This window comes from Pan troglodytes, chromosome 5 (genome assembly GCF_028858775.2).
Source record: "Pan troglodytes isolate AG18354 chromosome 5, NHGRI_mPanTro3-v2.0_pri, whole genome shotgun sequence".
NCBI classification, from domain to species: Eukaryota; Metazoa; Chordata; class Mammalia; order Primates; family Hominidae; genus Pan; species Pan troglodytes.
The window spans coordinates 34,325,077-34,348,639 of NC_072403.2; the positions used below are offsets into that span (position 1 = coordinate 34,325,077).

Genomic DNA, 23,563 nt, shown 5'->3' on the forward strand with positions numbered 1-23,563 from the left:
TGGTTGGGAACTCTTCTACCATTTCTGAAAACTGTTTATATCTTAAATGACTAACTTGTACAGAATTACCATGAGAAAAAATTAAAATCAGTATATTTGAGGACATAGAGATATTATGTAGATTATCTTACTAGTATAATATTGAACTGGAAACAAAAACAGATTAGAATATCTAAATAAAATTAGACTAAGTAGCTATTATGAATCTTCAGTGTTACCTTCATTAAAGTAGGAGTTCAATAATGATTCCAATTACAAAATAAGTTGACCAAATAACTCGATTGAATAAGATATATACATTAAGGGTGAATGCAAAACCTTCTAAGAATAGATAAATTCAGAGCCCATGATAAAAGAAAATAAAAGGACCAACGCAGGAAATACAAGCAATAAACTGTAAATATTTCACACTTCTGTAGTGCAAATACCTGGCAGGAGACCTGGTGCTTAGCTGATAAAATTATTGCAAAAGCAGGCCGGGTGTGGTGGCTCACGCCTGTAATCCCAGCACTTTGGGAGGCCGAGGCGGGCAGATCACGGTCAAGAGATCGAGACCATCCTGGCCAACATAGTGAAACCCCGTTTCTACTAAAAATACAAAAATTAACTGGGCGTGCTGGCGCATGCCTGCAGTCCCAGTTACTTGGGAGGCTGAGGCAGAAGAATTGCTCGAACCCGGGAGGCAGAGGTTGCAGTGAGCCAAGGTTATGCCACTGCACTCCAGCCTGGCAACAGAGTGAGACTGTGTCTCAAAAAAAAAAAAAAAAAGAATTATTTATACATCCAACAATATCGATGAATGTTGAAATCATTATGCTGAATAAAACAAGCAAGACCCCCCCGGAAACAGAACATTCTGTATGAGTCCATTTACATAAAATTCCAGAAAATGCAAACTAAATTAGCAATAGAAGGCAGAACAGAGGTTGCCTGGAGAGGGGGGAAGAGTGCAGGTAAGGGTGGGAGGAATTATCATGGGACATGAGGAAGCTTTTTTGGGTGACATATTGATAGTAGTGACTGTTTCACAGGTGTATACATGTTAGAACTTATCAAGCTGTACACTTATACAGTTCACTACATATCAATTTCCTTCCATAAAGCTGTTTAAAAAGTCATAAGGAAGCCAGATATGGTAGCTCATGCCTGTAATCGCAGCACTTTGGAAGGCTGAGGCAGGAGAATTGCTTGAGGCCAGGAGTTTAGGACCAGCATGAACAACAAAGACTCTGTTTCTACAAAAACAAACAAAAAAATTAGCTAGGTGTGGTGGTGTGTGCCTGTTGTCCCAGCTACTTGGGAGACTGAGGTGAAGGATTCCTTGAGCCCAGGAGTTCAAGGCTGCAGTGTGCTACGATTGCACCACTGCACCCCAGCCTGGGTAAAAGAACAAGACCCTGTCTCTAAAAAAAATAAATAAATAAAATTTGTTTTAAAAATCATTAGGTTACATTGCATATTCTAGGCAAATAAATTTGAAAGCCTTGATGAAATGGATAATTTCCAAGGCAAATAAAGATTACCAAAATGGAACCCATTATAAATAGAAAGCCTGAATAGATAACTTTCATAGAATAGAGGAAGTTACCAAGAAATTATCCCACAAAAAAGCATATGACCCAGAAGGTTTCACATCAGAATCTATCCTTCAAAGATTAGCTAGTTCTGATGCTTCATAAATTGTTCTAGAGCATTAAAAATGAACACAGACTTAAATTATTTTTATAATGCAAGTAAAAGAGTGAAATCTAAACCTGAAAAATATAGTATAAAAATTATGGACCAATTTCACATGAATATTGAAGGAAATGTACTAAGCAAAATATTAGCAAGTAAACCCATTAATATATTAAGAAAATAACACATCATGGCTAAGTGAGGTTTATTCTAGGAATGCAAGGTTGGTTCAATATTAAGAAATCATTTTATATAATAGTAATAGAGTTAAAAAAAACTGTGTGATTTGCAGATACTGGAAAAGCTTTTTACAGAACACAGTCCATCTTTGAAAATAATGAATTTATTAATAATACCTATGCAAAAAATTTAGGGATGTACAGCAGAGGGACACCTAGAATTCTGAGATAATCACTAAAAAGTTTTTAAATACATGGTTCCTGTATTTAGTGCCCTACTATAAAATATATAAGCCTTACTCTCCTATCATGGGTAGAGATTGGGCTACATTATCAACTTGTTGACAGCTTCTAAAGATTCTTTCCTACAGGTTTTAGAAATGAAAAGAATAAGCAAGTTACTTATTAGTCTTCACAATGTTTATTATGTGTTATCTATAAGAAAAAATATCAGTCATTATCTGTCAATAGGCTATACGTGAAGTATATTTTTCTATCTTAAAAAAACAGCCGGGCATGGTGGCTCATGCCTGTAATCCCTGAACTTTGGGAGACCAAGGTGGGCAGATCACGAGGTCAGGAGTTCGAGACCAGCCTGGACAACATGGTGAAACCCTGTCTCTACTAAAAATACAAAAATTAGCTGGGAGTGGTGGCAAGTGCCTGTAATCCCAGCTACTCGGGAGACTGAGACAGGAGAATCACTTGAACCTGGGAGGCGGAGGTTGCAGTGAGCCGAGATCGTGCCATTGCACTCCAGCCTGGGCGACAGGAGCAAGACTCCATCTCAAAAAAATAAAGAAAATAAAGAAGCCAAAGCTAGAAAAATATACTCTCTGAAGGGACACCTACACGGTCTTGTGTTGGAGAATATAAAGGTAGTCTCAAATTTATAGAAATTCCCAGCAATTTAATAATATAGTTCCTTTCACTGCATTTACTGAAACATGATATATGTGATTTTTATGTCCTAGGGTACCAATACAAGCCTACTCAGACCAAAAAGAAAATAATATATATATATTTACAACAAACAGTAGATGATAATACTATTGTGTATACTTGCTGAATGAATTAAAGATATGAGATGAGACTAGAGCAGGCATGAAGAAAAAATACCTGTCTCCTAAAACAGAGATAATCATCCAGGAGACAGATCACAAATCCAGAGATGCAACTTATTTCAAAAGTCCTGGTTGCTTACACATATAGACCCCTCTGGAAGGGAAAAATAACTTCTAACATTTCCTTTTCTTGATCTAAGAAACTAATTTAATGTTTTTACTGGCTAAAATGAGCAATTTAGACTACCCATTCCCCATACAACTTGCTCACTTACAGTAATTATATTAACTTTTCAATACTGTGGAGGCTCCCTTGTTGAGGTCTGATCTCTGTCTATACAAGTTTCCACAATCCTCTCATTTATAAGAGCCTCTCTAATATGAATTCACTCACTGATTTTTCCCAAGTTCCAACCTCTGAAGACTTTTCCGTACTCATCACACTGGCAGGGTTTCCCTTTACTGTGAATTCTCCAATGCTGAAGCAAGCATCTCCACATTCATCATGTTTATTGTGCAGATTCTCTGGTGCACAGTCAGTCCTGGCTTCTGGGTGAAGGTCTTCCTACATTCCTTATACGAGTTTGTATAAGGTTTCTTTGCTGAACAAAGGCCTCCTCAGTTATTACATTTATGCAGTCTCTCTCTCATGTGGATTCTTTGAAGTCAAATAAGGCCATGTGGCTGAAAACTTTCCCACATTCCTTATGGTGACAGCATTTTTCCTTGTGGTGGTTCTTCTAGGGGGAAAAGAGGGTTCCACTATAAACAAAAGCCTTTCAAAAACTTGTTGACTGCACAGATTGCAAAGAGATTCTCTTCATCGTGGACTCCATGATGCTGAGTAATGACTCACCAGAAACTAAAGCTTTTACTACACTTACTGCATTGATGTTGCAGTTCTACAGACATTCCCCCCAACAAAATTCAGCATCTCCAGATTTTGTTTTGTTTTGTTTTGGAGCCAAGTCCTTAGTTTCCTTCTCAGTAACACCATCTAAAACAAAATGCACAGACAATTCAAATGTCAGTTGTCTCTTCTGAAATGAGATTTATGATAGGGTACAGTGATTAAAAATAAAACCCACTTTTACCTAAAGTGCATGCCTTTTCTAAGTCTCTAAACAAGCATCTCATTTTTGTGAAGGCACGTGGCAGGGTAGGAGTAGGGGGGTCCAATTTGGGTGAGAAGAGACAGCTAGGCAGAAAGAGACTGGAAGTGCATGGAAGACTTTTCACAAAAATATGACAATAAAAGAAATCAGGAAAGTATAATCAAAAAAGAGAAGATCAGTTTGAATCCAAAGCTGAGAAACAAGGAATATCATGAAACCAAGAGAAAGTTTAATTTGTTAAGGACAGTTAAAAGGACTATTTCTACTCACTTTAAGTATCTTGGCTACTACTATAAACCTACAGAATGTTCAATAAATATTTGTTGAGTGGATCAGTAAACAACGGGATATGATCAAAGTTAACTTGAAACAATAGCTAAACCAGTTTCAAAATACACACTAATCTGATGTGGGGAAATCAATAAACTGGAAAATCAACAGTGGGTAAATAAATTTTCTAGATAATATTCATGTCTAAAATGTAAGAAAGCAACACTTTGAAGCTAAAGGAGTTAAGTGGGTCGAAAAAATCAAAACCCCAATCCCCTACAAATATGGCTGAGATTTCCTACTTAACGAATCAGGTAGATAATGAGAAAGAGATGAGTAGAGACAAGTTTTCTGGGGAGAGGATGCTACTAAAAGTTCTAAAAGCTTCCCGTGAGGCTCTCCTCTTCTTTCTCTCCAGAGATGCTCTCTCATCAGCTTTCCATATCAAAAGGCAATAACACTGAGAGGTAAACTAAGGTAGGATCTTAGGTTTGATCTGAAACCTTTCATTCCAAGGTACTATCTTTGCCAAAAGCATATCTTGTTATATCCTTTAGCCTGAGACCTAAAGGCAATGTGATAAAATTGGTCTTGGGAAATGGAATTTGAAGCTAAATCCTAAGTTAAAACACCCAACAAACAAAAAACCCAATATAGAAAGAGGAGGTCCCAGAGATGCACCTAAATAGCAGGAGAATTAAAACCTACTATTTATGGGAAATGTTGGGTTATGGCTCCAGAGACATCTGGTGGATCCTAAAGTTCAGGTTTGCTGCTTTCTATCCTATTCCCAAAGCCTTTTGCTAGTCAAGCTATAAGTGATCCTCCCAAGCTTTCCCATCGGTGGTTTGTCCTTCATTCAAACTGTCTCTTCAACTTTTCCAGCATCATCGATTGCCTCGTCTCCACATTCTGGATGATATTATCTTACCTATATCTGCAGCTTCACAAGTAGGGGCCAGGGCCTGTTCCAGCACCTGCTTCATAATATGTATTTCTGGTCTCAGGAACTACTGGCAAAGCTTCCTAAGTCTTCTGACAGCTCTGTGAAGTCCAAGTGGCTTTTTCCAATGCTGGCAAACCTTCCCAAGTCTTCTGACAGCTCTGTAAAGTCCAGGTAGCTATCTCCAGAGAGTAACAATTTAAAGTTTGAGGAAAGACCTGTGATTTCTTTGCCAGCCTGATTCTTTGTTCTAGGCACAGCCTTCTTCCTTTACCATCAGTCACTATTAGAGATCTTTCCTGAAACAAGATTGCCATTCTGGAATGAGAGAGCTCAGGAGAAGATTCACTCCAGCTTGGGGTTCAGAGTGATTTTTCAGAAGTATTTCCTTGTAGCTGGTCTTCTTCCTGAGGCATAAAATAACAATGTTAACAGAAGCTAAATTTTGTTTACTTCTTTAGCCAAGAACTCACTTATCTGAACAAGGCACTGAAAGAAAACGGCACTCTGTCAGGAAGGTAAATAAATTAGGAAAGCAGAAGTGACTGCAAATTATTAGCTAGCCCCATCTGCTAGCCTTTTACTCTCTAAAAGTTTTTATTAATAAAACTTTAAAGATCATGACCCTCTTCCCTTGGCTCCCCCCCACTTCAAAATACCCATATAAACGGCAGAGATAAGAACATCAGAAATGAAAAATAACAACGGCTAATATTTATTAAAATGCACCATACATGCAATATCCTATATAAACGGCGGAGATAAGAACATCAGAAATGAAAAATAACAACAGCTAATATTTATTTAAAATGCACCATGCATGCAGCCATTTAAGTAGACACTTATAATCTCACTGACAGAGGAATAAAACTGAGGCACAGAGAGATTAAGTAATTTGCTCAAAGTCACACAACAGCTAGGTGGATTCTGTCTTTTCTTGTACTCAGCGTCGATCTTGGGAAAATCATGAATCACATAATTTCCCCAAATGAACCCAACTTTCCTTTCACCAAACGGGGAACCCAGACTCCTTTTTCTCAACAGCCAGTTTTCCTGATACCTCAAAACTTGGAAGTCATCCTTAACTTCCCCTGGCAGCTCTCAACCTATCAGGCCCAACCTCACCAGAGACACTGAAAGGCCGGAGCGCACGAACCTGAGACTACCCGCCTCCAAAGGTCCGTCACAAAGGCCAGAAAGGTCGGTACTTTCACGTGCCGCTGCCGTCAACGGCTGTCTCAGCATTCAGCTTCTCTAGGATTCTGGAGGCTTTCTCCTCTCTGTGGTTGCCCGGCCGAACCCCGCCCCAGCTGAGCAGCGCGAGTTCCAGCTGAGCAGTCAGGTAACCCCAGGGGCCCATGCTCCCAGGCCGGGGCGCGTCAGACCCGTGTGAGGCCGGCCTTCCAGCTGCAGAACGTCGGAAGAGCAGCTCGGAAGGCAAACTTCGGGTAGCAGGGGCCGCTAGGTACCTCTGATAACTAACAGGGGCGGAGACAAAAGGGAAGAAATCTCTCCTTTCCAGCTTGGGTGATAAGTGTCCCCTGCTGGCCACTGCTCATCAGTTCTCCAGCAGGAAAGTAAAAGTATACCTGGGTGGGAGCTTTTATCTCAGGGCTAGGAGGACTGTGCAGCAGTCTGGGAAACATGCAGCTTGGTTAAAGGTAAATTTTGACCTGGGTCACTGGCATCTAGAGACAATGCATTTGAGAGAGCTCACAACAACAATCAAAATAGCAGTTGTAAAGCACTAATGTGCCAAGCACTATTCTAACACTTCGTAAACTCATTTAATCTACATTGGGTTGGTACTATTATCCTTGTCATTTTACATAGGAGGAAACTGAGGGACGAGAGGTTAAATCCCTTGCCCAAAGTCACTTAGCTAGTAAACTGAGATTCGAACCATGGCAATCCGTCTCTAGAATCCAGGTTCTTAAACCCTATCTCAGGAATAAGTAGGGAATTTGGCCAGAGGAAGCTGCAGAGTCCCTAAACTGCCTCAATCTTTATCAGGGATGAAATGAGGAGACATCTACTCCTAAATTCGTTACTCAAGTAGGCAGAACTAAGGCACTAGATCAAAACACTAAGATATGCCCACTAAGCTTGAAGAGGAGTAATGATGATGTAATCATAAATCAAAAGTAACAAATGGCTTCCACTATGGAGCCCTTCTTGGGACTTCCAGGAGCAGGCCAACTGGGCTTAGGAAAATGACTGGCAGGAGCAAACAGACATATACCCTAGAGATTAACTTGAACTATGATAGGTGAAAGCTCTGGGAGCCTTGACTGATGGGTTTCTGACACCTAAATGGTGTTTTTAACGTGTATGAAGAGAATCAACTGTCTCTTCAAGAGATGAAATCAAGGGAAAACTGCTGGCTCTAAATGATGGTCTTACAATGTAAGCTAGGGGGCTAATCAACTGAAAAGTTTAAAACACTTATCATAGTTGGCTTTGTCAACATCAAATTATATACATGAGGTCATATATATATAAAATACAAATTACAACACAAAAATATTCATACATACTTTTTACACATTTATATATATATGTAGAAATACTATACAAGTAAAAAATAATGTGTGAGGACTCCTTACCAAAAGCACACAGAACGTTTGAGAGGGAGAGGATCCAAAGAAATTCCAATAAAATGAGCTGCTGTAGTGACTGTGGTATATAACTTTTCGGTTTAAAGGATAAAAGTTGGGAAGAGATTCAATTAAAGGCTATCGAATGATTATGTCTAGGTTGAACAACAAGCATTTGCTCAAATTCTGGCCTTGTGGAGTTAGGAGGGTCACCATTTGAACTGTAAAATTGGTAAGTCTTAAGCAAAGAAAAATATCATATATCACATATATGTGTGTGTGTGCATTTTTAAATCCAAGAAGTATCTTCTAATATAAAATCACTTTTGAAAACTGGCATTAAAGATAGATACATAATGGGTTATCAACACTTGGGGACAAATCTTTAAATCTTTCTGTATTAAATTAGACAGCCAAATATTCCTTATTCTGTGAGAATAATGCAGAGTGATTTATCATTCTAAGCTAAGAAGGGTGATCTTTTCATATAAAGAGCCCATTTTTAAAGTGGAATGTCTCCTGTGACACCCTCACTGTGCAGGCAACAAGAAGTAGAGCTGTTTATGCTGGCCAAACCTCATCCAAGATTTGGTATGCAGAGGGGGTGATAATATTATTACCTGAGGTGTTTGGACTCCAGGACTTTCTGAATCATTTTTCAGAATAATGACTGGAGATAAAAAGTTTTTACAGATAATTACTCAAGACACTGAATTACCACTGCAACACATGGTTTGTTCAACTGAAATAAAGAGAGGAAGTGTATCACAGAGGTTAAAAGTGTGAACTCTGGAACTGGGCTGCTTGGGTTCAAATCTTGGCCTGACCACATACCAACTTCGGGACCTTGAGCAGCTTTAGCTTATCTATTTCAGTTTCCCCAGCTGAAAGTGAAATGTTGTAAGTAAAGCATTTAGTAATGTCTGGCCCTTAGTAAGCAGCTAATAAGTGTGCAGTATTGTCATTAATAAATCCTTTTCTCAATTCCAGAAGATGGCCAATAAGAACAGCTTTGTTTTGACTATAACAACTCTACAAATAATCTGTATATTAACAAAAGTGGCTACTTCTGTACTGAGTACAGGAATGCAGACTTGTCTAAGTTCTTGTATCTTAGAGGTCTCTACAACCAACCTCATTATACAGTTGAGATGTCTCAATTTGGAGCCCTGCTCAATCCCACTGTCTTTCCTCATTAGCTTCATCTCATACCTCAAACTCTGGCAACCTCTTAATACAATTTATTTTTGGAAGGAGGGCCCCATTCTTTTTTCCTCTGCAGTCACTTCCCACTGCACTCTCTGGAATCAGTTTGATTGTCAGGTTACGTTTTCATTCACAGCCCGTGTTGAAACTCACCTCACTTTTCATTACTTTAGAAACTTGGCTCTTCCCCAACCTCTCCATGCTTTTTGCCTTAAACACTTAATGTCTTGTTTACCTTGAACCAATTAGAAAAGACAAGCCAGTCAATCTTATTCTTATTCTTAATATTATTTGCAAGCTTTATGATTCATTCAAGTTTTACAACAGATACTTCTATCTGGCCATTGTTACTACAATTGATGACCATTATTTCTACCTTGCACCTGCTTCGCTTTTATATTCTTCGTTTCCATCCCACCCCCTGTTATTGTTATTTCAAAATCCACATACATAAAATGCTTCAGAGGTTTCTGGTTTCCTAGGATCTTGTCACTGTCACACCACATCTATATTTTATCCACAAAATGTACTCCTGACTTTATCACAAAGCATTCTCTCTTCACTGCATTCCCTAATGTAGCACTCCTATTCCATATCTAACATGTCACATCCTCCATTTGCCCCTCAGGGCCTTCAATTTGCCTATATTGCCAATTTAGCTCCAATTAGTAGCCTTATTCTACTATATTTCCTCTTTATCCTGGAAAGCTAGTTTAATCCTCTTTGATGCCTACCTGGAAATTCCATGTCACTCCACCTTTTTTTGGTACTACAACTGTATTTAAGCATGAGAAATAACCAGAACAAAACCCCCACGTGTATTTTTATTTTTATTTTATTTTACGTTGAGATGGAGTCTTGCTCTGTCACCAGGCGGGAGAGCAGTGGTGCCATCTCAGCTCACTGCAACCTCCACCTCCCGGATTCAAGCGATTCTCCTGCCTCAGCCTCCCGAGTAGCTGGGATTACAGGCATGTGCCACCACGCCCGGTTAATTTTTGTATTTTTAGTGGAGACGGGGTTTCACCACATTGTCAAGATGGTCTCAACCTCCTGACCTCGTGATCCGCCCACCTCGGCCTCCCAAAGTGCTGGGATTATAAGTGTGAGCCACTGCACCCAGCCTCCACATTTATTTTTAAACAAGTATGAACTGTACCCTCCTATAATAGGCATATTCCATTGTTCTGAGTCTTTGTTTATGGTCTCTTTATAATATTAGGTATATAAGAAAGATTAAGTAGTGTGCAGAAAGGCAAATGCAGGAATGTGCGCAATGACAGAACATATTAAGCAGAAAATGAACTGGAAAGACCGCAAGTAAAGGCACTCAGAGGAGTAGAAGGCAAGTTTAAAACAACGATTGCATTCCAGCGAGCAGTCAGATTAAAAGAGAGGCTCTGAAGTTACTATGAACAGTAATTTCAGTTTGGATAACAAGTCTATAAAATCAGATTAGATAAGGAGTATGCATAGCATGTTTGGTAAGGAGAACATTCTCACACAGGTTCTCATCACTAAGTAAAGTCCCCTCCACTGAGAAGAGTTTCTAACAGTGAAACAGCAAAAGAACTACCATAACTAACTCCATTTTTGTTTAAGGACCCTTTACCTATTCCTCCATGTAGGCTAATTTTAGAGCAGAGATAATATGCAAAAACAGCAATCATGTAGTTTTAAAAACTAACTCTGGGATTAAAGAAGTATGTATAACAATTATGTTTTGTTGAAGATTTGCAGGAGCATTGTGACCCAACCAATGACAAAGAAGTTCCCAACCTCCTTGGACTCCTGCTGGCGCCCAGATGTCTGTGGTCATAGGTCACCTCTTCATCCCAACTCTGTCCTCTTCCCTTTGCCCTTAACATAAAAAGAGCCGAGCCCAACATTTGTACTGACTTAAGATGGTACTTTAGGACAGTAGTCTACCATCGTCTCAGTTTGCTGGCTCTCCGAATAAATCTGCTTTTCCTCGCACCAATTTTCTTCTCTCCCGAGTTTTGGCTTTGGAGCCGCAAGCAGCTGAACCTTGGTTTGGTTACAAGTTTGCATTCTCATTATGTGAGAAATGGGAGGCAGGGTAAACTTAGGTAGAGCATAGGCCTCACATACTTAGAGCTACAGAGCTCCCAGACTCACTCTGGGTTCCTTGTTTCCTGGAGGAAAAAAACTAGGTTTCCAATCCCAGTTGCCTCAGTGCCTCATGTGTGCAACTCCAATGCTGGGGTTATGAAAAAAGCCTAACTAAGCAGTCCTCAACTTATGAGTAAGTTGTTTTTCAACTGTTCATTTGCCTTTCTCTCTTGTGAACTCAAGAAGATTTTTCCACACAGAAAGTCATGTAAGTTCCAATCCCAGAAGCCAATTTGACACCTAATATACCTGAATTATAATACTTATACCATTATGACTTCTATGGGAATATGTGTTCATATTTACAACTTAGCTAGAAACATAATATTCCTATAGGACCAGAGACGCTTCTAGTTCCAACCCAGGGATGAAATTCTATACAGGGTTTATGGCTAGAGAGGCAAGAGACAGGGGCACTAAGAAAATGGGGGTGGGGAGTATATTACAGGAGTGAAGAGAAGATGGGACAAAGACACAGGGCTGTGTAGAAAGGTAATTAGGAGTGGGACTTACTAAGGAAGAATGCAGATTACCCTTCTTTTATTTTTCCCCTTCCCCTTTTGTCACTGTCTCACCACTTCAAACCCACTAACCAGCTAGAAGTGTGAAGAGAAGAGAGGACTGGAGTTGTGTTGGGGTGTAGTAGGAAGTTAGTCCCAGAAATTGTGGAGTTTGCTGTGGTAGGGTAGAAAAGGAAGGAAATAACAGGCCATCTCAGTAGAGATTAAGAATGATTTCTGTAAATAAAAAGACAGATCAGGAGCCATGTGTACTTCCATGTGGCTTATCTGTTGTCCACTAAAATAATCAAGACAGGTTCTCATCCAAAGCAGAATTTTTACTCAGCAAGGCAAGGTTAGAGTCAACCAGTTTTGGTTGATTCATTTTTCAGAAGCCCAAGGGATAGTATCTCTAATTTGGGGTCCTTTTATGTGCTCAAGAAGTAAACAAACCAACAAAATGTAAATCAGTTCTCAAGAGCAATTATTAGGGAATTCAGAACATAGTGCTAACATGAGATCTGAGAAATAAAAGAAGGTAAAGCATAAAACAGAAGAGCACCAGGCCCTCCCCTAAATAAACAAACAACACAAGGCCTTGCACTCAGAAGACCCTTGGAATGTAGGTCTGTCTCTCTTTCTTTGAATACTTAAATCTGAAGGGATGGAAAGACCACCTAAAAATCCTAGTTTTTTGGCATGATGGGGGTCTAATTCCTTGTTCACTCCAAAGAGCTGATGGCACATGTTCCCCGTAAGGATCTCCTTGTGCTAAAAGTCTGCAGTGGCCTTTAGTTTATAGGACTGTGTTCAGGCTTCCCCACTTCACAGACAGCCATGAAGTCAGCTGTCATTCAACTCAACGTTTCTCAAATTTTAAAGTATATTAAGTAACTGTGGAGCTATAAAAATGAAGATTCTCAACTCCCATCCTAGGCCTAATGAAGCAGAATGTGAGTGGGATTCAGGGATGTTAAACAAGCTCCAAACGTGATTTTGATGTTCATCAAAGTTGGAGGATCACTAGAGTAATGGCCAGGACTAGAAGTCAAAAGACCTGCACTTAGGTTACTGGTCTTTTTCTTTGTGTGGGATTATAGCTATGTTGCCATCTCCATAGGCAAGAGTATTCTCATTTTTAAAATGGAGAATGCTTTTGATTTACCAAGGTATTTTAGGAATTGAGAAAAGTGCTCTGTAAATGTCCAAGTGCTATAAAGTATTAGATGAAATTATTCACACTCTGGCCCTCTTATGTGTCTGTCCCCAAGCTGTTTCCAACTTAATGCTATTGATTGCCCAATTTGCACGAACCTTTTACTTCAGATTGGCTAGTCTTTTCCCTGATGCTTCCAAACCACATGCACTCTTACGTTGGCTTACATTTGTTTTACCCGCTTTCTCCCTTTTGACTGCTAAGTCTGCCCATCAAATCCTTATTTTAAATAAAATCTTTCTTGACCACTCCAGGCAAAAGTAACCTGTCCTTTAGAATTTACAGCACTTATAGTCTACAAAGTACCACTTTCATTCGACACCATCTGGTGCATCTATTCTACTCTCCTGTAGTCTTATATGACTAAATATGTGGATCTTATCTATCCCAAACTAGGCTACAAACTCTCTGAGAAAAGAGTTTGGGGTTATCTTCTTGTTCTCCACAGCACCTAGTACAATGGGCAGCACACAGTGAATTCTTATTAAATATCTGAGGTTTCCTTATAACAATGGTGACTGAAGTTTTGCCCCAGTAATTGTAAAGCTAAATAGTATTTCTCACCGGCCTGAACTCTGTGAGATAACTTCCCTGTAGTCATCACACAGAAACAGATTTTTCTCCTTTGTGGATAGTCTGATGTTGAGTAAGAGCTGAGTTCTGCCTGAATGATTTCCCACACTCTTTACACACATAGGTACCACCTCTATTATGGATTCTCTGGTGTTTACTAAGATCTGACCTCTGTCTGAAGGCTTTTCCACACTCATCACATTGGTAGGGCTTCTCCCCAGTGTGGATTCTCTGATGCTGAATGAGGCTGGTGATTCCTCGGAAGGCATTCCCACACTCATCACACTTGTAGGGCCTCTCTCCAGTGTGGATTCTCTGATGTTCCGTGAGGACTGATCTTTGAGTAAACGCCTTCCCACACTTATCACATTTATAGGGTCTTTCTCCAGTGTGAATTCGCTGATGTTCTGTAAGACTTGTCCTTTGAATAAAGGCTTTTTCACATACGTCACATTTGTAGGGTTTTTCCCCAGTGTGAATTCTCTGATGCTGAATAAGGCCACTCTGACTGAAGGATTTCCCACATTCCTTACACTGATAGCATTTTTCTTTGTGGTGGATTTCCTGATGGGAAACAAGGGATGAGTTATAAACAAAGGCTTTTCCACACTCGTTGCACTCATAGGGCTTGGCGCCGGTATGAACTCCTTGATGCTGAGTAAGTATGGAACGCCGACTAAAACTTTTATTACAATGAGTGCACTGATAAGGTTTGTCTCTTGTGTGGATCTTGATATGGTGAAAGAGGCCTGCTTTCTGACTAAAGGCTTTGCCACAGTCATTACAGTGATAGTGTTTTTCTCCTGTGTGAAGTCTCTGATGTTGGTTAAGAGCTGACCACCGGCCAAAGGCTTTGCCACACTCATTACACTTATACGGTTTCTCTCCAGTGTGTATTATTTTGTGTCGAATAAGCACAGTTCTCCCACGGAAAGCTTTTCCACATTCTTCGCATCTGTAGGGTCTATCTCCAGTATGGATCCTCTGATGTTCTATGAGGTGTGAGTGCTGACTAAAAGTTTTTCCACAGTCATCACATCCATAAGATTCTTCTCCTGGACAGATTCTCTGATGTTCAGTATGGTCAGAGTTCTCAGTCAGGCTTACTCCATTTTCATCACAGGTAGGTTGTTTATCTTCTCTGGAGCAAGCAGAGGGCTCTTCTGTTATTTCTTCAGGTTCACGAGTTTCTCCACACCTAGCAGACTTGGACATATCATTTTCAAATTTACTGGATGTATTCCCATGTGGTTCCATTTCTTCAGAAACTTCTTGCTTTAAATTCCCATACTCATTTCCAGTCTCAACATCTAAAACTAAGAAGGGATCATAAATGTTACCTCTTTCTACCTTTAAAATGTATCCATACATTTTAATATTAAGCAGCTGTTTAGAAAAAAAAAATGCAAGAGTCTAACATCTTAGTGATAAAGAGAGCAAAATATATTTGTTTCAATATGGAAAACATATGCATCAAAAAAATATCTGGAAGGACACACAAAAAATTAGTAACAGTTACAACCTATTTCAGAGTAGGAGGAAGAGACTAGGTGGCTGGGAAAATCGAGTAGAATAGAAACTTTTCATTAAATAACTTAAAAATTTTTTGTTTTTGAGCCATGTACATTTTTACCTACTTAAAAAATTAAATGAAAATGAAAAGGATACAGAGAAAGTAGAAATAAGGTAGCGGATCTTTCACACATTCACCAACTTTTAATATTTTGCAACATTAGTTTTATTATTTTTTCTTTTTTTTTTTTTTTTTTTTTTGAGACAGTCTTGCTCTGTTGCTCAGGCTGGAGTGCAGTGGGGCGATGTCAGCTCACTACAACCTCCGCCTCCTAGGTTCAAGCGATTCTCCTGCCTCAGCCTCCTGAGTAGCTGGGATTACAGGCACGCGCCACCATGCCCAGCTAATTTTTGTATTTTTAGTAGACACGGGGTTTCACCATGTTGGTCAGGCTGGTCTCGAACTCCTGACCTCGTGATCCACCCACCTTGGCCTCCCAAAGTGTTGGGATTATAGGCGTGAGCCACCGCACCCAGCCTATTACTCCTTTTCTTTGTAAGTATACAAATTTTTTTTTTCTTGAACCATCTGAAAGTTAGTTGCAGACATAATGGAGCAAAGGCTTATTTAGTGAAGCAGAAAGGATATAGTGCAAGTGGAAGATAGAGGTATTGTCTGATAGGATAAAGGCTAAAAATAGCAAGGAGGTCAGTATAAATAGAGATAAATATCAGAAGGACTAAATTAAGTGGTAAAGCCAGAATTTAGAAGAATATGAATATACAAAAAAGTAAGGGTTGAAGAGTGACAAACTAGGCTGTCTGAGAGTCTATATATGAACCATCAGATTCTGAGACGGCCTTTTTGACTTTAATGATCAGAAACAGTAGCAAGTACAAAAAAGCCCCAATGTCCTATGTTACCCATCTTCCCCTTCCTCCCAAGATGGGTCTTTCTTCTTTACCTTGCTCCTGTTGGGATTCAAGTTCTGGAGATTCATACTTTGGCTGGGCTTTCATGGACTGGAGGGACATACTGGGTTCTCCTTCTTTTCGTAGACGTACCGTCTCCTGCAAGAACATTTCCTGTTCCCCAGTGTGGGCTGAGACCTGAGGAAAATGAGATGTAGCTGACAGACTCACTCTGATAACAGAAAACAAAAAGTATACTATTTGTGGCAGTGGCTGAACCCTGAAATGACCTTTTTCCCAGATATAAGCCTGCCATAACCCTACCCATTCTTCAAGGCCAATATAAATGTCGCCTCCTCTGGGGAATCTTCCCTTCTCCACCCAGATGTAATTTCTCCTGTTGTTACCGCTAAAGTATGTTGGTTGTGCCACTTTTACCTCCTTATCTTATGCTTAAAGAAGTGGAGAAAGGAAAGGGAGAAAGACAAAATAAAGGAGAGAAGAAAAAGGTGAAAAGAGGCAGAAAGGAGGAAATAAGATAGAACTTAGGGTAAAATAAAACATTAAGAGAGAAAGAGGAAAAGGAAAGGGGATATGTAAAGGTAAATAATGTAGAGAAATGATAAAAAAAAAAAAAAAGGCACCCTTGGGATGCCATGGTGGGAGGATTGCTTGAGGCCAGGAGTTTGAGACAAGCCTAGGCAATATAGCAAGACCCCATCTCTCCAAAAAAATTAAAAATGATCTGGGCATGGTGGTGCACATCTGTAGTCCTAACTACTCAGGGGACTAAGGCAGGAGGATTGCTTGAGCCCAGTTCAAGGTTATAGTGAACTATGATTACACTACTGAACTCCAGCCTGGGTGACAGAGACACTGTAGCTCCAAAAAAAAAAAAAAAAAAAAGGTTGAAGGGAACAAATGAGGAGAAAGAAAGGGAAAAGAAGGGAAGGAGAGAAATCTCTTCCATATTCATTCCCTAAGCTGTTCCCAATAGTCTCTGCTCTTCTGAGGTGCCCGTCCCACTTCTCTCTGGGAAGATTATCTTATTTTCTATTTATCCAAGATCACAATCATCTCAAAAATCATCTACTCTTCATTTTATCTATCTCCACCCTCATACTCCTCTCCATTTCTTCTATCTTAGGATGATGTCTTCTCTTTTTCAAGGCTTACATCTCTACTTTTGCCTTCAATCTTTTGGCTTCCCTCTGACCCTTGCTCCCTCAGTTAACTCATTTATTCAATTTCAGCCACTGGGTGGCTCCCATTCTTCCATGGGCCTATTTCCTCTTGCATTTAAAAATAACAGGTTTCTTCAGCAAGGTATTGTAAAAAGCAGGGATTTGGAATCACATGGATTACTTACTCTCTCTCTTAGTCTAGTAGCTCTGTGACCTTGGGCTAGTTACTTACTCTCTCTGAGATTATAAATAACATTTGTATAAACCACCTTGCACAGGGATTGGCATACAACAGGTTCTCAAATTACTCCCCCATTCTCTTCAAAGGTTAAATTTTATAACTAAGAAATCACCATATACTGCCTCTATTTCCCTGATACATTTTCATTTTGTAGCCTCAGTCTTCAGAATAAAAGCGAGAGTCAGCAAAATGCTATCTCAGATGTATAGAAAATGGTGTTTTGATATCTCATATTTTGAAAAAAGAAAGCCAGGGGAAAAGGCCAGTACTGTGAGCTGTGCCTTCTATTCTGGGATCTCTGGTCAGGCCTCAGAAATCAAGCTGTAAACTCCATTATATGCCCCTGCAGTGCTTTCAGAGAAAGAACTGGTTGGCAATACAAGTTCAGCACATTTAAAACCAAATTACTTTTGCCTGCATCTAAGAATCCCATTCTTTGTACCTCCCTAGTTACTCTGTTTCTACTGCTCATTACTCCCTTCATGATCTCATCCTATCTCGTGGCTTTAAATACTATGCATATTCTGAAAAGCCCCAATTCTGTAGTTCTAGCACAGACCCTTCCACTGAATTCCAGTTTATTATATCTAGTTGTTTGCTCAACTTTTCTGCTTGGATTCTAATAGGAATCTCAAAATTAACATGTCCAAACCCTGTTTTTTTTGTTTTTTTGAGGCAGAGTCTCACTCTGTCGTCCAGGCTGGAGTGCAGTGGCAAGATCTTGGTTCACTGCAACTTCCGACTCCTGGGTTCAAGCGATTCTCCTGCCTCAGCCTCCTGAGTAGCTGGGATTATAGGTGCCTGCCACCACACCCAGCTAATTTTTGTATTTTTAGTAGAGACAGGCTTTCATCATGTTGGCCAGGCTGGTCTTGAACTCCTGACCTCAGGTGATCTGCCCACGTGGGCCTCCCAAAGTGCTAGGATTGCAGGCTTGAGCCACCGTGCCTGGCTCAAACCCTAAGTTTTGATTCCTGTCTTTCCACCCCAAACCCACTTCTCTCCCAGTCTTTACCATCTCTATGAATGACAAATCCACTCTATCTGATGTTCAGACCAAATATTTCGGCATAATCCTTAACTTACTTTCTCTCATATTCCACATTCTATATAAAAACAAACCCTGTCAAGCTCTAGCTCCAAAATATATCCAGAATCCAATCACATTTTACCACTCCCACTGCTACTATTCTAGTCCAAGTCACCAATATCTCTTGCCTGGATTATTGCTTATTATTATTGCTCCTAAAATGGTTTCGTTGCCTCTACCTTTTACTCCTATGCCTACCCCAGCCCCATTGTGGAACTTTCTCACAGTAGCCAGAGTGACTATTTTAAAATTCAAGTCAGATTATATCTCGCTTCTGTTCAAAATTCTCCAATGACTTTCCATCTCAGAATACAATTCGAAATTCTTATAATGGCCTACAAGTTCTGACATAATATAATCTTATAAGCATTTTATTTCATCTCCTCCTTGACAAACACATCTCCACCATGATAAGTACATTCTCACTTTAAGACCCTCTGCCTGAATGCTGTTATCCCTGATAGCTTATGGCTTGCTCTTTTCAATCAGATTTCTCCTGTAAATGTCACCTATCTGAAAAACCTTCTCTGACAAGTCTACAGAAAACAGCACAATCCCCACTTATTTCACTATTCCTTTTCTCTGCTTTTATTGTTGTTGTTGTTTGAACAGAATTTATTACCACCTACATCTTGTAGGTGTTTGTTGATTTTTTTTTTTTTTTTGGAGATAGGGTCTCACTGTGTCACCCAGGCTGGAGTGCAGTGGTATGATCGTGGTTCACTGCAGCCTCGATCTCCTGGGCTCAAGCAATCCTCCCACTTTAGCCTCTCAAGTAGCTAGGACTACACACACCTGCCTGGCTAATTTTTGTATTTTTTATAGAGATGGGGGTCTCACTATGTTGCCCAGGCTGGTTTGTTGATTTTTAATTTACTATCTGTCTCAGTGGACCAGAACCTACATGAGAGCAGCAACCCCTGTGTTTTGTTCACTGTTGCATTCACAGTGCCTAAAACAGTACCTAGTCCAAACAGACATTCGGTAAATATGTGCTTAATTGTTTCCTGCAGTCTTTAACTTTGTTAGGAGTGTCTCCATTATACTAGTCTTTCAAGCTTAAAATCCCTAGTGTTTAGCTTAGAATACATTGCTCTGTAAAGAGTTCTCCATTGGTTCTTCCTTCTTTATTTAATAGAGCTAATCTGTCATCACTTCCAAACAGTTCTTACCTAAGACATGCCTCATCCTTGGTAATCACACTTTCACGATCCTATTTCTTTTTTCTGTTTGTTTGTTTGTTTTGTTTTTTAAACGGAGTCTCACTCTGTTGCCCAGGCTGGGGTACAGTGGCACAATCTCGGCTCACTGCAACCTCTGCCTCCTAGGTTCAAGTGATTCTCCTGCTTCAGCCTACCAAGTATCTGGGATTACAGGCATGTCCCGCCACACCCGGCTGACTTTTGTATTTTTAGTAGAGACGGGGTTTCACCATGTTGCCCAGGCTGGCGTTGAACTCCTGACCTCAGGTGATCCACCTCCCTTGGCCTCCCAAGCGCTAGGATTACAGGCATGAGTCACCGTGCCTGGCCTCATGATCCTATTTCAAACTTAGATATTTTTGCCACATGTTCCTACCCTCTCTATTGCATTTTGTATCACAGTGCTAGATTATACTTCTGTTTCATTATTTCCCTAAGTTTCAAACTCTTTATACCAGGGTTTCCTAGCATTGGCTCTACTGACATGTTCCTAGCATTGGCTCTACTGACTTTGTTGTCTGGGGCTGTCCTGTGTGTTGTAAGAGGTTTAGCATTAGCCTTGCCCTCTCTACCCACTAGATACTAGCAGCACCTCCCCGAGTGATCCACTAGATACTAGCAGCACTTCCCCAAGTTATAACAACCAAAAATGTCCCAAGACATTGCCAAATGCCCTCTGGTGCACAAAATTGGCACTGGTTGAGAACCACTGTCTCATTTTAGTATTAAAAACAAAACAAAAACGTTCTACATAATTTGGTTCTCTTTTACATCTTACAATTAGTAAAGCTCATTTAGACTCAAGGAGAAAAGGTTAGGGGCATCTGTCCTACAGAATAAAATCTCAATTCCAGAGGTTGAGATTCAAGGTCCTGGACACTATCTCAACTCTGCTATTCGGAATTCACCTTTCCAACCTAACTGGGCTTTCTGCTACTCAAAGAAACACAGATTCCCCACCCTGCTCTCCTCACTAACTTTCCATTGTACTCCCACATCTCATTCCCCTGAAATAGTTAATTTCTTCATTTTAAAACCCTGTAATGGAGTCAGAGCAATGGATCTATCTGCAAAACCTTAATTCTTAATTATTTGTATTGTGCAACAGAGTGATGCCCCTCCAAGAGACTGCTTCCCATCCTGCTACTGTCATCTCTTTGATACCTTCTCTTGTCTTAGAAGTTTTCTAAGATGAGCAGCATGTTTATCAAACAGAATTTTGTAGCTTAATAGAGAAATATAAAATCCTTCCACAGAAAAGTTATAAATAAGTTGGGACCACATTAGCCAACTTTCCGTGAAACTCATGCCCCTTTCTGATGCACCAAACTGTCAAAAACATGCTTTGTGAAAAAATGGCTGTTCTTCACTCTGGCCTAGAAATCCACAATTTATGTTTTCTCAAGCAGAAGTCACATCTTTTTTCTCACCTGCTCTCCTGGTTCATCCAGTTCTCTCTCTAAATCCTCCAGCACAGTCACCACCTCCTCCCCACTCTCTGGATGCTGCTCCTGCACCCAGGCCTGGAGCTCCTCAGGTAGGATGGTCAGGAACTGCTCCAGCACCAGCAGCTCCAGAATCTGTTCTTTGGTGTGGGTCTCTGGCCTCAGCCACTGATGGCAAAGTTCTCGGAGTCGGCTCAAAGCCTCACGGGGACCAGATGTCTCCTGGTAGCAGAACTGTCTGAAGTACTGACGGAAGACCTCTCTGCTATGGGTGTTGTTTTTACGCAGGTCCCAATCCTGTCTGGTGGTGTATTTCTCTTCCTCTATCTTTACTTCCAAAGGTTCATCCTGGTCCATGTGGGCCTGGATAGCCCAAGTAGATGCCATTTTAGCTGTGCTAGAACTACCGGTGTTTCAAGTAAGATCTCACCTGGAAAATGTATTCCTGGACAGTCCTGAAGAATAAGCCATCATTATTAATACAAACTCCACCATAAAGTAAAACTGCAAATTCTGAGAACTTAACTATGACCTTTGAAATCTGACCTCCGGATTAATGTACAATACTTACTCAGAAAAATACTCTGATAGAAAAGACTTAAGATTAGACCGATTTAGGCCGGGCACAGTGGCTCACGCCTGTAATCCCAGCACTTTGGGAGGCCGAGTCGGGCGGATCACGAGGTCAGGAGATCGAGACCATCCTGGCTAACATGGTGAAACCCCGTCTCTACTAAAAATACAAAAAAAAAAAAAAAAAAAAAAAAAAATTAGCCGGGCGTGATGGCGGGCGCCTGTAGTCCCAGCTACTCGGGAGGCTGAGGCAGGGGAATGGCGTGAACCCGGGAGGCGGAGCTTGCAGTGAGCCGAGATCGCGCCACTGCACTCCAGCCTGGGCGACAGAGCGAGACTCCGTCTCAAAAAAAAAAAAAAAAAAAAAAAAGATTAGACTAATTTAAAGAGAAAGACTGAGGAAAGGTGCCAAGTTGTTTCAGGACTTAAGAGTAAGACTTGTTGGTAAACTTATTCTCATTTGGTCCTAAATGAAAGACAAATGGAATAAAACTAACATTTAGATCAAGTAAATAATAATAACAAAAGGTTAGGACATCCTTGATTAGTTACTTTTATCTTTTGAATGTCCAGATGTCTGGTGGAAACCATGAAATCACAAAAGCTACAGTCATGTAAATTTATTTCTTCAGGGACTTAATCTTTCTGCTCCTCATTCTTCATTTATAAAGTGAGAAGGCTGAAGAGGTTACTCTTTAAGGCTTCCCTCTAACCTCGTGGTCTATGATTATAATCTGAAGTGAGGAAGGCCCAGGAAAGGGTCCCTAGGACGCCGGCGAGCGTCTGTGACCCACCACTGTCCAGAAATGTCGGTAAGCGCTGAACCCAAGGATACACAGCCCGAAGCAAACGCGGAAGGTATGGGCCTTACAGCCTGGAATTGCTGCAGAGACTGGGAGCCAAACCCTCATCCTAATGTCCCAACGCACTTTGGGGAGGGAGAGCTTCCCGCGGATCCGCCTGGGTTTGGGAGGACCGGGGTCCACTCTGCACCGGCCAGAGCCTGAGGGGCCCAGCAGCTGGAATACAGCAATCTCCCGCCCACCTGCTCGCAGCGTACAGAGCACAACATCGCTCACCTGCGGCCCCCAGGGCCAGAAGAGAACTCTCTCCTACGGAGCGAAGGCAAGAGGCCTCGAACCCTTTTGGGACCCGGAACCGATCAAAAGTGACCCATAAAGACCGGAAGCGGCCACGGGGGGTCTAAGAACCAGCCCGCGCGGGGCGCACTTCCGCGGCCGCTCTAGGAAGGGAGCGAAAGGGGCTTTCAACTCGGTAGTGTTTCCGCGCGTCTACGTGAGAGGAAGGCTGATGGCTTTCAGGCCGGCGGGTAAATGGAACGGGTTTATCTTTCTCCTCTTCTTTACCCAGCCATTGTCCACACTTCCCCCGACCCGATGGGTGGTCGAGGCTTGTAGAACTGATCTTAAGACAGGGAAATCCCTTGCATCTCCATTCACTTTGGGATTCTGTGTCTCTGAGGTTAGAGATGCCTCAAAGGGATGTTCTCCGGGGGACCTTCCCAAATCCGCGCTTAGCGGTGGCGAAGGGACTTCTTCCACACAGACTTCTCAACGGCCAGCCGGCTGGTTTCTGCCGGCTCTTTCGCCATCCACGATTCTTTTGATGTTCTCTTTTATGTGCTGATGTATGATTATATGTCAGAAAACCCGGTTCAATGGAAAAACTATAAAAAAAGGATAATTTAGTAAAATAGCAAGATATAAAGTTAACACACTAAAATCAACGGCCTTCATATATGTGAATAATCAATGATAACGAGTTACGAGATATAATGGAAGAGAAGACCATATTTACAAGAGCAGCAAAAAAGTGAAACTAGGAATAAACTTAACAAGAAATGGACAAAACTTCTATGGGGAAAGCTTTAAAACGTTCCTAAAAGGCCAAGTATACATTTAAACAAACAG

The 23,563-nt window shown here is 40.8% G+C and overlaps 1 protein-coding gene across 6 annotated transcripts; it reads right to left on the reverse strand.

The window, feature by feature from the left end:
- Positions 1-1,865: 1,865 nt before the first annotated feature.
- ZSCAN12 (zinc finger and SCAN domain containing 12) lies at positions 1,866-22,876 on the reverse strand. 6 transcript variants are annotated; one of them, XR_010157940.1, is made up of 7 exons: positions 22,712-22,876; positions 21,045-21,514; positions 15,951-16,095; positions 13,643-14,789; positions 9,205-9,286; positions 5,237-5,655; positions 1,866-3,917 (listed from the first exon to the last, which is right to left on the reverse strand). XR_010157940.1 is itself a non-coding variant. In XM_054685656.2 (5 exons), the coding sequence occupies exons 2-4, from the start codon at positions 21,444-21,446 to the stop codon at positions 13,501-13,503; spliced, it is 1,836 nt and encodes a 611-aa protein (XP_054541631.1). In that variant the 5' UTR covers positions 21,447-21,514; positions 22,712-22,876; the 3' UTR covers positions 7,785-9,286; positions 13,465-13,500. The 6 variants fall into 6 exon arrangements, 2 of the variants coding, with proteins under 2 accessions (XP_054541631.1, XP_024212862.1); XR_008548444.2 differs by having other exon boundaries at positions 2,005-3,917; positions 5,014-5,655; positions 13,465-14,789; XR_008548445.2 differs by lacking the exon at positions 9,205-9,286.
- Positions 22,877-23,563: the final 687 nt, after the last annotated feature.

What these genes read in the sequence shown, in the direction of transcription:
- ZSCAN12 (XM_054685656.2), bottom strand. Translation starts at nt 21,446, where the DNA reads ATGGCATCTACTTGGGCTATCCAGGCCCACATGGACCAGGATGAACCT. An exon ending in TGGATGAACCAGGAGAGCAG is followed by an intron (nt 16,096 to 21,044) that starts GTGAGAAAAAAG and finishes CATTTTCCTCAG; the next exon opens with GTCTCAGCCCACACTGGGGA. An exon ending in TGAATCCCAACAGGAGCAAG is followed by an intron (nt 14,790 to 15,950) that starts GTAAAGAAGAAA and finishes ATCCCTTCTTAG; the next exon opens with TTTTAGATGTTGAGACTGGA.